Source organism: Balaenoptera musculus, chromosome 19 (genome assembly GCF_009873245.2).
Source record: "Balaenoptera musculus isolate JJ_BM4_2016_0621 chromosome 19, mBalMus1.pri.v3, whole genome shotgun sequence".
In the NCBI taxonomy this organism is placed as follows: Eukaryota; Metazoa; Chordata; class Mammalia; order Artiodactyla; family Balaenopteridae; genus Balaenoptera; species Balaenoptera musculus.
Window position 1 is genome coordinate 32301750 of NC_045803.1, and position 13844 is coordinate 32315593.

Genomic DNA, 13844 nt, shown 5'->3' on the forward strand with positions numbered 1-13844 from the left:
TTCACACCTGCCATATTTTCAGCTGAGAAGGCTACATTTCTGCCATTCTTGGCTCAGAAAATATGCAAGAAAGAAATTGGTTACCTACTGCACCTACTCTCCCCAGAGGGGAAAGTTACAAATGTACTTGACCTCCCTCAAAAGATAGTTTTTGAGGGCTCAGAACTCTACACTGACCCCAGAGATGCAGCTGCTCCCGTGAGCCTTAGCAGTTCCCTAAGACCCATCATGGCTCTTGGACAGTGTAGAAGGGGCAGAGGCCCTGGTGTCAGACCCCTCCTGACCCACTCGGGCACTCTCCACATGCCTCTCTTAGGGACTCACTTTCCTCCTTTGTAAAAATGGGTGGTTTAGAGCCAGCAGTCTCAAGATGACCTCCCACTGCTCACACCATCCAGAAGAAGACCGGTGGCATTCTTCATTCAGAAGAAGACCAGTGGCAGTGCTGGTGACAGTGGCCATGCTTATGGAGCAGTGACAACTGCCAGGCCCCTGTGCTGAATGCTTGACATGTATTTTCTCACCTAATCATCACAAGAACCCAACACAGTGGGAACCGTCATCTGTTTTTCAAGGGACTTGGAAGTGGAGACAAGAGAGGTTATCTTCCTCAAGATCACACAGCTAGTAAGGAAGTGAGCTGGGATTTGAGCCCAGTCCTTCTTGACCCCAGAGCCCGTGCTCTTCACTGATCTCCTGTGCTGCCAGCGTGGCGGAGCAGGTCACCCGACTTGGTCCAGGGCTGATGGAGAATCAGATGGCCAGTCAGACGTCACACAGTCTGCCCTCTCTCTTCGCGGTACCTCAAGCCTCTCTCATACTTTCTTGACCATTTGGTTGCTGTTGAGTGATGATGCAGTTTTTTGTTTTTTTTTTAGTATCCTGACACCACTTGCCATACATTTTTTCAGGACTGGATTTCTTTTGCCATCTGTCTTAGAAAACAAATTCAGAATCTTTCAGATACTTTCTCTGAGCCTCCTGGTATTTTCCCCCTAGTGCCTACTCATCAGCAAAATTAAAACCATTGATGATTTCACCGATTCTCTAGGTCATTTTGGAAAATTAGAAAGCACAGTCTTACTGGTGACTCCTCTGTGCTGCCTTTGAGTCTGCCTCTTCATGGGTAGTTTCCTTGGTCCTTTTCATATGTTTAATAGGACCTTATATCTTCAAGAAAGCAAGAGTCTAGCTGATGAAATATGTGCATTGCCCAGGGCAAGTATTTTCAGTTAAAGTAGTTTTCGGATCTCAGTTGCTTCTCTGTGTTTAAAATAACAGCTCTGTCCCCCCATTTCTCTCTTCCTCCCCTCCATAATTTGTCTTGTCAGCCTGGAGTCATAGATAAGTTTACTAGTGACACAAAGCCTATTATCAACAAAGTTGCTTCCGTGGCAGAAAATAAAGGACTGTTTGAAGAAGCAGCAAAGCTTTATGACCTTGCCAAGGTAAAATGTGCTCTTTTCTTTGTTCTGCACTTAATAGATCTATCGTCGGCCTTTTGGCATTAAATGCACAAACATTTCGATGGTGCCATTGTTGTACCCCTCTCCCTGCTGAGGCATTTTCTCCTAGTGCTTAGGCAGTTAATAGTCCAGTCAGGGTGAAATTACCATTTTACAGAATTATTTCTGCCCATAAGATCTTTCTGGCCAAACAAGAGTGACATATTGAAAGGCTGTCCCGCGGGCACTGAGCAAAGTTTCCCTTGGCAGCAGAGGAAGCGCCCATCACACTTGGGTGGTGAAGCTGCTGGTGAAGATGCCTGGTGCTCACCCTCCGGGCAGCCGCACACACGCTGTGACCGGTGTGTGTCAGGGAACAAAACCACAGCTGAGGGGTTCTGAGAGAACTGGAGGAAGTAGCTCTTTGTGAGAACATGCGGGGAATACCGGTGACTGTTAGGGCCTGAAGAAGAGTACATTCTCTCCTTTTATCAACTGACCAACGTGGGCAAAAAGAGGGTTATAATTCATTTTTCTTTTCATTTAAAAGTGTTTTGATTGAGGTCTAATTAAAAAGTAGAAAAATGTACACATATTCAGTGAACAGCTTGATGGGTTTCCCACAGGTATGTATCTGTGTCATCACCACCCAGATCAAGATACAGAACAAAAGTTCCCTCTTTGGTTTCGGTTGTTTAGTTTTTTTCCTCTTACTGATTATTTTTAATTGATTCCTTTCTTAATTTAAAAAACCGAACAGAACGCTGACAAGGTGCTGGAGCTGATGAACAAACTGCTGAGCCCCGTCGTCCCCCAGATCAGTGCCCCGCAGTCCAACAAGGAGAGGCTGAAGAACATGGCGCTCTCCGTCGCGGAGCGGTAAGGCGGGGCTGGCTCCAGGGGGTGCCGGGGCTCCCAGCGCCCGCCCAGATGCATCTTCAGCTTTACCGTAGCATCAGAGAGTTCCCCAGCATGGCTCTACTGACTCACCCTCCCACCAGCACTGACAGTTTGAGAGTTCCTGTTCCCCCACGTCATAACCAACTGTCACTTGGCACTGTCACTTGGTAAACATTCTTGCCAAAAGGAAGGGTATGAAAGGGTATCTCAACATTTTAATCCTGTACATGAGGTTTAATTCTAGGCATTATACTCATCTATATGTCATTAGCAGCCATCTCAAAGGCATTTTGGAACAAAGCTAGTGATGGATGGATGGGGAAATTCTTAGAGGTGTAGTGGCCAGTGTTTCAGAAGCTACCTTCCTCCCCATGAGTTCGAGGAGTTATCATACTTTAACCAGTGTAACTCCGAGGCTGGGGCAATAGTTGTCACTTTTTGTGCCCTCTGCAGATCAGCCTAATAAAGTGACCCAGTGAAAACTGGATTGGAGATGCTTGCTGAGATGGGGCTGAGGCAAGAGAACTGTGCTTCACACAGAACATTTATAGGTGGATTTCTGTCAAACCTGCCATCAAATGCTTGGCCATTTCAAAAGAAACACTGTTTTCCACTCCTTAGTTCACTTCATCTAGAGAGTTTAAGAGGTTTTGACATTTTTTAGATGCTATCCTCAAGTCATAGATTGCACAGAAATTCCTAATATACCCCCCTTCCTTCTTTTTTGTCCTTCAGGTATAGGGCTCAGGGAATCAGTGCAAATAAATTTGTGGACTCCACGTTCTATCTTCTGTTGGACTTGATCACCTTTTTTGATGAATATCACAGTGGGCATATTGACAGAGCCTTTGATGTAAGTTTCACGAGGGGTGTTTGAAGTGCAGGTTAATGTATGCCCTTGAAAAATCAAAACACTTCGTGAGATTCATTTAAAAGAAAGGAAATGTCACCAGTATGCCTGTTAAGTGAAGAAGGACAAGTATGATCCTGTGAATCTAAAAGGGATTTCTATGTTGCTCTTTTTTTCCTTTTTCTTTTTTCTCTTCCTTTCTTCTTTAGTCTAAAAACAGAGAGGTTTCTCAGAGTAATTTGAAATCTCTGAACTGTAAAACTGCCTCAGAAAACGAGGACAGGACTTGAGTCAGTCAGCAAGTTAGAATCAAAGCCTTTGAATGAGGGGATTAGCATTTTCTATTAGGAAGCCCACTATGAACGTGTTAGATGCTGACTATGTGTTTGAGGAGATGAAATGACTGTGATGGTTGTATCATATGGGACCGATGGGTTTTGTTTTAAATAGATAATTGATCGCTTGAAGCTGGTGCCCCTGAATCAGGAAAGTGTGGAAGAGAGAGTGGCTGCCTTCAGAAATTTCAGTGATGAGGTGAGTCCTTTTCTTCCTGAATTATAAAATTCTTTGTTCCCCGACTTCTACTGAAAGCTTTTGTTTTAACGTGCCAGTAACTTTAACAGTCCTACTACAGTCACCATCCAGACTGAGTTTTCTAAGACGAGTCCAATTTCAGGTATCCTGGGCTGGTTTTTCTGTGAGTACACATATCCCCATCAGATTATTGTCTGAGTTCCTGACTCAGAAAATACGCTCGCTTTAGAGACGAGACATGTTCTTGGGAGAAATAGGTTTCTTGTTGATCCTGTGGGATCTGGTTTGATTCTTTATTATGCACTTGTTCTAGAGGGTGAGTCAGTGCTTAACTCTGATCTTGTCTAAGTAGTTCCATTGGGTGCATGAAATATGCATCATGATTCACGTCCTTCTTTCCCTTCTCTGAACCATTTTGTCTCAAGAAGCAGGTGCAGTGACCATGGACTCAGTTATCAGCCCAAGAGCCCCAGAGCTACTGTCTCTCTGCAGGGTTTCTAGCATGTTGCCACTGCTTGGCCCAAGGGTGCTCAACTGGGCTGCGCACTGGAATTGCTAGGAGACCTTTAAAAAAATCTTTGTGCCCAGGCCCAGAAATTCTGGTTTCCCTGATCTGAGCTGTAGCCCAGAACTTCCCTGGTTATTCCCATGTGCAGCTAGGGTAAGACTCTTCTCTAGAACCACAGGCACTGAGGGCCAGCTGCCTGGTTCCGGGATGTTCCTAACAGTGTTTCAATTTAAAACCATTAGTAAGCACATTCCTTTTATGAAAGCATGTTTCTGTTCTAGAGGAAGAAGGAAGGCCAGCTTCTGCATGTGTGGTGAGGCGGCTGCCTGCTGTGGTACACACAGTTCAGGAGGTCTTGCCTCTCGCCAGCCTTCCCTTCACACCTGCTGCAGTTCTACCCCTAGCCGCTCCTTCTTCTGTTGTTTCTTGCCCTCCCCTGGTTACATCATTCAGTGTTTCATGGACTGAAGTGTTGCACCAGGGCCTGTCCTCATAGACACTCCCAAGGACTCTGCTCGGGCTGTGCTGGTCCCATGGAGACAGTCTGGTGGATCTGAGACAGTGGGGAGCGGTAGGGACTGGAGAACCAGCGTGTGCGTCCCTGCCTACTGACATTCAAATGCAGGCTTTCGCTGGTCACTCTTGCTGGCCACACGTGGTCGGCATGCCTTTTGCTCACTGCCCCTGCCTAGGAGGACTGGCATAAAGAAGGGAGCAGAAGAGTGACCTGCCTGACCTTCTGAGTAGCATCGCCTGCGCTTTGCTTTCACGCTTGACCTTGCAATGCCATCAGCTCCTTTTTGGTGGCTGTGTGGCGCTCCACCTGGCAGCTGTGGAGATGTGATGTGACCAGGCCTTCCTGGAGCACTGCTCCCCCCTCCCCCAACCTGTGGTCGGCCCCAGGGCTTGGTTCTTTCTCCTTACTTCATGTGTGTCCCTCTGTGCAGGTCAGGCACAACCTCTCGGAAGTGCTTCTCGCCACCATGAACATCTTGTTCACACAGTTTAAGAGGCTCAAGGGGACAAGTCCATCGTCGGCATCCAGGCCCCAGCGAGTCATCGAGGACCGTGATTCTGTAAGATCCCAGCCAGATGGTTGGCCAGAACCATCGCTGAGAACCACCTTTCTGGTTTGCTGTCCATTGCACCTCATGAGACCACTGGTCATGACCCTAAATTGCTCGTTTCTTTACTACCTGGCAGCTGGGTAAAGTTTGTGTCGGGGGCTCCCGGAAGAAGTCGAACATTAATGGGGTTGCTACTCTTCTCAAGCTAAAAAACAAAGATGTGCCAAGTCAGTGAATATCACCTTTAAAAAAATCAAAATGCTAATTTATACTGATTCCACAAGAATTCCTGCCCATTTTTAAATAGAAGGTCATTTTATGAGTCTCAGTTCAGCACTTTCATGAAAACCATACTTACTTTTGGTCAACAATTTGGTGCAAACCCTTGTTTCTACTGTCATCTCACAGTGACTCCAGAGAGGTACCTAGGACAGTCGTTATCCCCACTTTACAGTTGAGGGATCCGAGGCCTAGGTCAGGAGGCGTCTTGCTTTTGTGGGCCCCTCAGGTGGTAGGTGAAGGAGCCACGTCTGGAAGCCGGGTCTGTCTGACACCAGGGCCAGTGCCCTTTCCACTGCCTGTGGGGCCTCCGGCATTGCTTGGGTCACGTAGAGTCCAGGTAGATAGAACCCTGGGATTCCAACAGCATATGGTGTACGATTGATTTGACAAAAGGGGAAAGAAAGGTGTTTGACCCAATTAAACCATTAAAACAGGCAGTGTTTTAGAATTACCTTTCCCTTAACATTTCCACTTAATGTTTGGTGAGTCTCTCAGTATGGTGTACAACAGCCATACCTGATTTTGGCAGTGAAGAAACTAGAGCCGTGAAAATCTATCTCCCGCCTCCATGGATATCTGAGGGCTCTCTCCGCTATGACCCCTACAGGCATTGTCACTGTCAGAACCTCTGCCTCGTGAGTGATGGTGGGAATTTTCACCTTTAGCAGCATACATAGCAGTGCTCAGAAGTGGTCCTCCAACGTGGTAGGCCCATCCATGTGTGCACGAGAGGCAGCTGCAGGTCTGCCATCTGCCCTTGGACAGGCAAGAGCCTACATAGGAGATGTGCCAGCAGTGGGCTTGCTGTGCTGGGGCCTTGGCAGCAGTGCTGTTGTGAATACAACTACTGAAGTGGTGGGCGTTTCTGATACTCTCTGTACTGCTTACAAGTCAGAGCAGGGCTTGCTCACAGAGAGCAGAGCTGGTGGCCTGGCAGGTCCATTTTCCACATCTGAAGGGAACTGATTGAAGACCAGCTGGACTCACACGCTGTGTGTTTTAGTCTCTCTTTTTTAGGCACTTAGTTTTTACATATGATGGATAAAGCCATTCTCCTGTCTTCCTCTTACCCACTGCTGTCCTTTGTAATGAAAGGAAGGGATGGGTGGAGTCGAGGAAAGACTTATGTGTAAAAGCTGCCTGCCCAAGAAGTGGCCTCATGGTTTAAGGTGCAGTGCTGCCAGGGGGTGGATGGGTCCCTTGGCCTGCATACCCCTAGAGCTTATGTAAAGTAGCTGCAAGTTAGGCAGGAGAGCCCATGCACATTTTTGCACTTTTAAAGAAAATCTGATGGATACTCTCATCATAAAGTAAATTTCTTTTGGTTTGGACATTAATTAGGACCTTTACTTGCCAATTTACTTCACATATCAGGTAAAAGGCACTTACCTTTCAGTTTTCTTCTTGAATGGTCCTTAAGAAGCCTAGTAAGTGACCCTTGAATTTTTCTTAAAAATCTCATTACTGGTCCAAAAGATGTGTGTAGACCCTCCCTTTCTATTCCAGATATGGTTTCCTTTCCTGCTGGTATAAGCATCCAACACACCTCAATGTGGGGCAACCTGAAGCTGTTCTCTTACGTTTCTTTATTCTTTATTCAATAATTTATCCGTTGGAAATTGGAGTGAAGGTTCCTATTTTTGTTGTTGGAAACACCTGAGTTTAAATCTTTTTCCTTCCTGGAGCAATCCAGGAATCTCATAAATATTGTTGCCTGAGAAAAGAGGGCCAAGCACTTTTGTCAGGAAGGAAGGGATGTAAGGAGTGAAAGGAAGGAAAGGGGAAGACGCAGGAGAGGAAAGAGCTGGAATGGGCCTCACTTAGGCACGACTGTTGCCTCTGGTAGTGCAGGTGCTTCATGAGGGTCCTAGAAAGAAACTCAGGACCCCATGGTAACAGTTGGACAGAAACCAGCCAGGAGAGAGAGAGAGGCTCAGAGAAGTAGAGCAGGCAGTCTGAAGCACAGGGCCGTGTCAGCAGCTGGTCAGACATGTCAGGCGAGGCAGCTTGCCCGGCACACCCATCCATCTTTTGCTAAGCAGAAGGGCTTTGGAACTGAGGCCCCGGCAACCGAGCTTTGCTAACTCTGCACCATGCTGGAGGAACATGATGGTGGAGGGTGAGACTGTCATCCACCCACCGGGAATCTGCCCTGACCCCAAGGGGTAGAAAATGGAAGGCCGGGGTGGTGGTTCCCAGGACAGTGCCCTGACCCGGAAGTTAACTGGATTTCTTCTCTTCTTCCCCTTTCTCTCAGCAACTCCGCAGCCAAGCCCGAGCCCTGATTACCTTTGCTGGGATGATACCCTACCGGACATCTGGGGACACCAACGCGAGGCTGGTGCAGATGGAGGTCCTCATGAATTGAGTGCGATGCTCCAAGGGGCTCCTGGGGCTGCTCGCTGTCAGTACCTCAGGCGTGTGGGCCCGCCAGGGTGGGGGGAGTTTCTGGTTTTGTTTCTGTTGTGTTAGTTTTGTTTTGTTTTTTTGTATTATGTATTTTTGTCAACACCAATAAATTTCTTTGATTTGTATTTCTTTTCACATTCTTTTATTTTCATTGTTTTGTTTTTTTTTTCCTTTGAAATTTTGTTCAAATTTTTATTTGTGTGGGAGGAAATGTCTTCACTAGTGCTTGGGCCAGAAAATGATAGGCTTATATAGGCATCTGTGATTTGGTTAAAGTTGACCTTAAATGATTAAAAATTCACCCAAAATGAGCAAGGAAATGAAGCCTTTGGGAGTTGCTTTTATTAGATACAACATTCCCTGTAGCAGGGTCACAGTTTGTTTTTCACATTTTTATTTGAATGTGAAAGCCAGTCTCAGCCTTGGTAAGTTAAGATTTGTGTGTAAAATACCAAGCACTCCATGTCCTCTTCCCTCTTATCTCACCAAGGTGGGCCTCGGCGTCCGGGGGTCCAAGACCATCCTCCAAATTATTTGCTCTGATCCCAGGATTAATCGGTTTGCTGTTCTGTTGAAATCCCACTGGAGATGAAAACATAGGCCTAGGAAACGATAGCCTAGTAAACGAACCTTGTTGGGGTCTCAGCTGGAGCTCGAGGGAGGGCAAACGTGGCCCCTTCTCCCTCTGTAGCTGCAGCACTGCGAGGCGACTGCTTGGCCTTGTGTACTCTCCTCTTCAAGAGGACTTCTAAGCCCCCTTTTCCCTTCTCTGGTGTTTGGTTCTTCTGCTTGGACAGCCTCCCCTCTCCTTCCCTTTCCCACTCATGAAGCCAGTTGGCCAGGCCAGCTCATGGGTCTCATTACATTGGGCATCAGCACTGTGGGGGTGTGGTCCCTGAGCAGAGGTTGTCCCCCATCATTGGCCCTGTTTCTCCCGAAGCTTTGGACTAAACTAGAGAGGATGTGAGGACGAGTGTTTGTTCCTGAATGGACCAGCTGGGGCTACGAGAAATTGGGTATGGTCGGCTCTACTGGTTTTATGGACTGCTCCTGAGGCGGACTCTCCCAGGAGGATGTTAAGATCCCCAGAGTCTCCAAAGGTACTTTTTGCTTCTAGGGAGGAAACTCTCTCTTGTCACAGGGCATGGTTACCCTCACAATCCTCTGGTTGTAAAAATACTAATTGTTGCCTTTCCTTGTAGTAAAGAGCTAATAGATAATGGGGCCATCTGCTGTTCATCAGTTGGATCCCCTTATATCTATCAAGGATGTAGCCTAAGGGGCTGTCTCCCTCCTCTAGTCCCATCTATTCACCTTCAATTGGGCTTTACTAAGAAAGTCTCAGAAGGCAAGCACTGCAGGGGACTTGATTTAGCAAGTTGTGCCCAATTTATATGTGTTGATTATATTGTAAACAAAGCAAACAATTTGCTTTAACAGTGCCTTAAAAAGATTATTCTGAGGACTTTTCATAAAGTGTGACTTAGGGTTCTGGTTTTTTTTTTGATACTAGATCTTGTAGATAGAAATATAACAGTGCCATAAAGGAGAGAAGGCTCAAGGTGTTTAAATATGTATTTGCTCCCTGGCTCACCTCTTGTTCATCATTCTCACTGTGAGAATTAATTGTGAATTTGCCTTTCCTTGCGTCATGCAGTTCTGCCAGCTCCAAATAGGAGAGCTGCACGTGAGCCCTGCATAAGGGGATGAGGTCCTCTACCCTTGGACAGAAGGGAGAGGAAAGCTGCCCTGAAGGGGGAGCTGGGTGGAGTTGAGAGGAACGCAGTCCCTGGTTGGCATTTGAGAACTTGCGTAGCGAGAGACATTTATAGGAGAAATAAGGTAACTCGGTTCATACCAGAAGGGCTGGGGCAGGCTCATGGAGCAAACCCAGGGCTTGTCCTGTCGGCGGATTCTGTGGTAAAGCAAGGCCTGCTGGGTGCAGAGATGCAGGAGACATGAGGCCGAGTTTAGAAGGCCACAGCATCAACAGGTTCCCATGTACCCATGGTTACAGCTTGTGCCCAGAAATCATGGTCCTGTGATAGCTTATTAGGTTAAAAGTCATCCTTAGCTCACTCAGTCAGGGAGCTAAATCCTTTCCCTTGATACTGGTCCATGATTTCACCATTTACCCAGAGAAACTGAGAGAAAGTGGCCCTGGGAGTCTTTCATCTTCCCAGGATGAGATTCCAATCTTTCTAACAAAATCAAGGGTACTTGGAGGCTGACAGGGTCAGTGCCTGCCTCTGAGTGGCTCGTAATAAACTCACTGAGACACTCAGAGGGACATACTGACTTGATCTGAGTCCCTTTCAGGGGCCTAGGGATTTGATTGCATGGACTCTGTTCCTTTGATTTTTTTTTTTTTTTTTTTTTTTTTTTTTTAAACAACCGTGGCCGCCTAACTTCTAAGGGAAAACAAGTGGAACTAGTGAGCTCTAAGAGCGAATCCTTTGGTTTTATCACTCCTGAGCTGGATGCGTTCATCAAAGAGCAGGAGATGCCCATGCACACTGAAGCCAGAATGTAGGCCCTGCTCCTGCCCTCCAAGAACTTACAGTCTAATTAGGGACTTGTAATGGCAGTAGAGCAGCCACTATTGTTATTCTTTTGATGAATCATTTAAATTCTAGGGTTTAGGTTACTTGAAGAACAGTACTATAGACTTTCCCACAGAATCCCGCACTTGCTGATATAGAGGGAAAAAAAATGGAGGAGCATTTACTCTTTGGATTCTCACCCCTGCCCGCTCTGTTTGAGTGAACTGTTTTGGCCAAAGCTTTAATACTCAATTTAACCATAACGTGCAGATGTGCCAACGTCCTACTGCTTTACACTGATCCCCACAATCATTGTTTCTCCATTAGGCATCTGAACCTTTGTCTAGCTCATTAGGTAGTTCACATCACTGCCACATTTCCATCATGCCACTCAGGAAGTGACTCGGGCATGCCGAACGCTGAATAAAACCCCAAGCTGGGGCATTGTCCCAGGCCCACCAGAGTGCTGGCAGGCCCCAGCCTGCCTGGACTCTCACTTAGCCTCAGTCAGTCATAGAGATTGACTGAGCCCTGTGTCCAGCAAATTGGGAGAAAACGTTATAAAATTCCTAATGGAGATGTGCACTTTATGGTATTGTTCAAGATGCTCATTTTATATCAGTAAAAAAAGGCTTTTGTGCCTGCATTTCAGGAATATCAGGAAGAAGTCAGCAACTCATTAAACGGAAATTGTGTAGCTCCCTGCAGGAAAATGAGGCTGTTTTGAGGTCCTGGATGGTCCCCCGTTCTTCATTCTTTGTAGGTTGAATTCAGAAGTCACCTATCTCCGGCCTATCTTCTGCCATCTTCATAGTATACTAGTATCCCTCACAGGACAGGGACACTAGGGAAATAAATGTCTTGCCACTTGTTTCTAACTAAAAAGGTTGGTGGAAAAAAGCTTAAAACCACTAACTAAAATGTTTCCAAAATTATTTTCAAATGATCTGTGCTTCTCCTTGCCTTGTTATACGTGTAACTGTTGTGACTGGCTGCAGCTCAGGGAGGGCCTGCCTAAACAGGCCTGGTGTGTTGATGTGTCAGCCTAAGTTCAGTTCAGCAGCTACAGTCCTGCATGTGCTGGGCTGTGCTAGGTAGCTGAGGATAGCCAGGGTCACCAAGTCCCCATCCCAGAGTTGTTCAGAAGTCTAAGTGGGCTCTTTCTTTCCTTTTTTTGCCAGGATCATCTAAGTGGAAATACTGTTGGTTCTAAGTGGCTAACTCAGGAAGGGAGGAAAATTTTTTGTCCTAATCTTGATTTTTGAAATAGCTTCAGTGTGCTCTCTCCTAGGTATCTAGCCCACGATGGCTTGCTCAGCAAAGGTTTGAATGAGCAGATTCTTTGCTTCGGCCTCCTGTGCCAGGCCCCTCCCCACATCCTCTGTACCAACTCCACATGCCTGGATTCAGACTTAGGGACCTTTAACAGGCATTCAGTCTGAAAGAAGGTGGAGGGGAGTGTCTCCTGGGGTTAGATAAAACAGGACTGATCCTTCAAAGAAGGAAACTTGCAGAGCTGCACGGTCTGCAGGGAAACATTGAGAAGAAGGGGGTGGACATTTGATTTACTGTTAACAATGATAAAGACCAGATCTTTAAAAAAAAATAAAAGGTTGAGGGGCTGGCAGAAACCCAGCATTGCATATTGGCATACTCTATATGCCCTGTTGCCTTTGCCCTTGGGGTCCTTGAGAATCTGTTTCTTAGGATGGGGAGGGCAAAAGAGTTTGCCCAGACAGTGGCTTCTGTTTGAACAGGAAAGAGGGGAGCCCGTGATCCCAGAGGGGACTTCTAACAGAGAAGCAGACATACTGTAGCCTCTTGGCTGGCCGCAGCAGAGCGGGCCTAGGCAGGCTCTCAGGTGGCATCCAGGGCTGCACGGCCTGCAGCTAAGGCCCCTTCATCTGCCCCAGATTTAGCAAATAAAAATACAGGACACCTGGTTAAATTTGAATTTCAGATAAACAGTGAATAAGTTCTTAGTATAAGTTTGTCCCAGTTTCTTCTGGCTGCCTTATTCAGGCTGGCATCTGCTGCGTAGAGGCTTCCAGGCTTGACACAGGCTGCCAGGAGCTCTCCAGCTACATTGGATTACCCTGATTTGTTGCACTGTTTGTGCCTCTGTGGGCAGCGGAAATGACAGTGAGATATGAAGTCACTGGAGAGAGGGCAGTAAGGGGAATTCAGTTCTGAAGAGCCAGGCAGGCTGAGTGAGTTGGATGAGTGTGGGCCCCCGTTGTCCTCAGCTGCTAGCTTCTACTGGGTATTTTTCCGTCAGGAATTTCAAATGTGTATTTTATAAAGAGAGCAACGAAGCAAAGTGCAGGCTTTTCTCACTTGATCAGTAACTTTGATTAGAGATGTAGCGGGGGAGAATTCTTTGCTTTGTTTGGCTGACTGATTATTTTCCTTTCATCTTTGCTTTGCTGACGTTGTCGCTCTGTGTGCTATTTGTGGGGAGAAGGGACAGGGTGGGAGAGAGTCGGTATATGTGTTCTCACCTTCCTTCCTGTACAGTAACTTCTGCATTTACTCTGTTTAGGATGGTTCCTTCACCACCACCCCTGTCTGTAGCCAGTAAATTTCCGGAATGTTCTCCCTAAGTGTCATGTGCCCCCATTGTTCAGTCCTTCAGTGGAGCAGAAACCTCTCTCAGGCCTCCTTTCCTGGGAATGTCCTTAACTGAGGCACAGCCTGGGGCTCCTCGGAAGGCAGCAGAAGTGCCTCTTCCCAGCCTCTGGGGGTGACTGGGCCTGGCCCCTTTCTCCACTCCCTGCAAGGAAGGCTAAGGCCTGCTGGGCCCCTGGGTCCTCGAAGTCCCCACAGGTTTCTGTAAGTACAGGACTCCCATCCCAGCTCTGAAGTCTTGCTCTCCCCTCACCAGTCTCAGAGTTCAGTCCCCTGGCTAGGGATCTGAGGGAGGTCGGTCTGGCTGGAGGTGTGGTGGGACAATAGATCCAGAGCATTTTGATGGTGACCCAGCATGTGGCATGCATTCTGGGACTAGGAGCTGTTGGAGCTCTGTGACCATTGACGCTGGGCTCTCAGTGGAAAGCATTTTAAATGGGGGTCAATAGCCAGTTATTGGCCTTGGGAAGGGGATGCAAGATTGTTTCGATGGTGGGAGAGACTTGGGCCTGGTCACAGGACAGATGTCCCCTGCTCTCCTGGGCAGTATCTGCCTGTGTTTCTGACCAGGAAGGGTTTTCAGGGTCTGGGGTTTGGGCTTCTGCCTGGGGATGTGCAAATGGCTGAGGAGGGAGGGGGGTCTTCATTTCTCTCCACCTGGGAGACCTGGCCCTAACG

General features: G+C 47.2%; 1 protein-coding gene across 2 annotated transcripts in view; it reads left to right on the forward strand.

Annotated features, from left to right (window-relative positions):
• The window catches only part of NUP93 (nucleoporin 93), a 104827-nt gene extending 96702 nt beyond the window's left edge, over positions 1–8125 (forward strand). Inside the window, exons 17-22 of one of the 2 annotated variants that reach the window (XM_036834419.1) lie at positions 1332–1448; positions 2206–2324; positions 3081–3198; positions 3646–3729; positions 5185–5313; positions 7844–8125. In XM_036834419.1, coding sequence (XP_036690314.1) covers positions 1332–1448; positions 2206–2324; positions 3081–3198; positions 3646–3729; positions 5185–5313; positions 7844–7954 — 678 coding nt within the window. In that variant the 3' untranslated portion in view covers positions 7955–8125. The remainder of the gene's footprint in view (positions 1–1331; positions 1449–2205; positions 2325–3080; positions 3199–3645; positions 3730–5184; positions 5314–7843) is intronic. The other variant, XM_036834420.1, reaches the window with a different exon arrangement.
• Positions 8126–13844: the final 5719 nt, after the last annotated feature.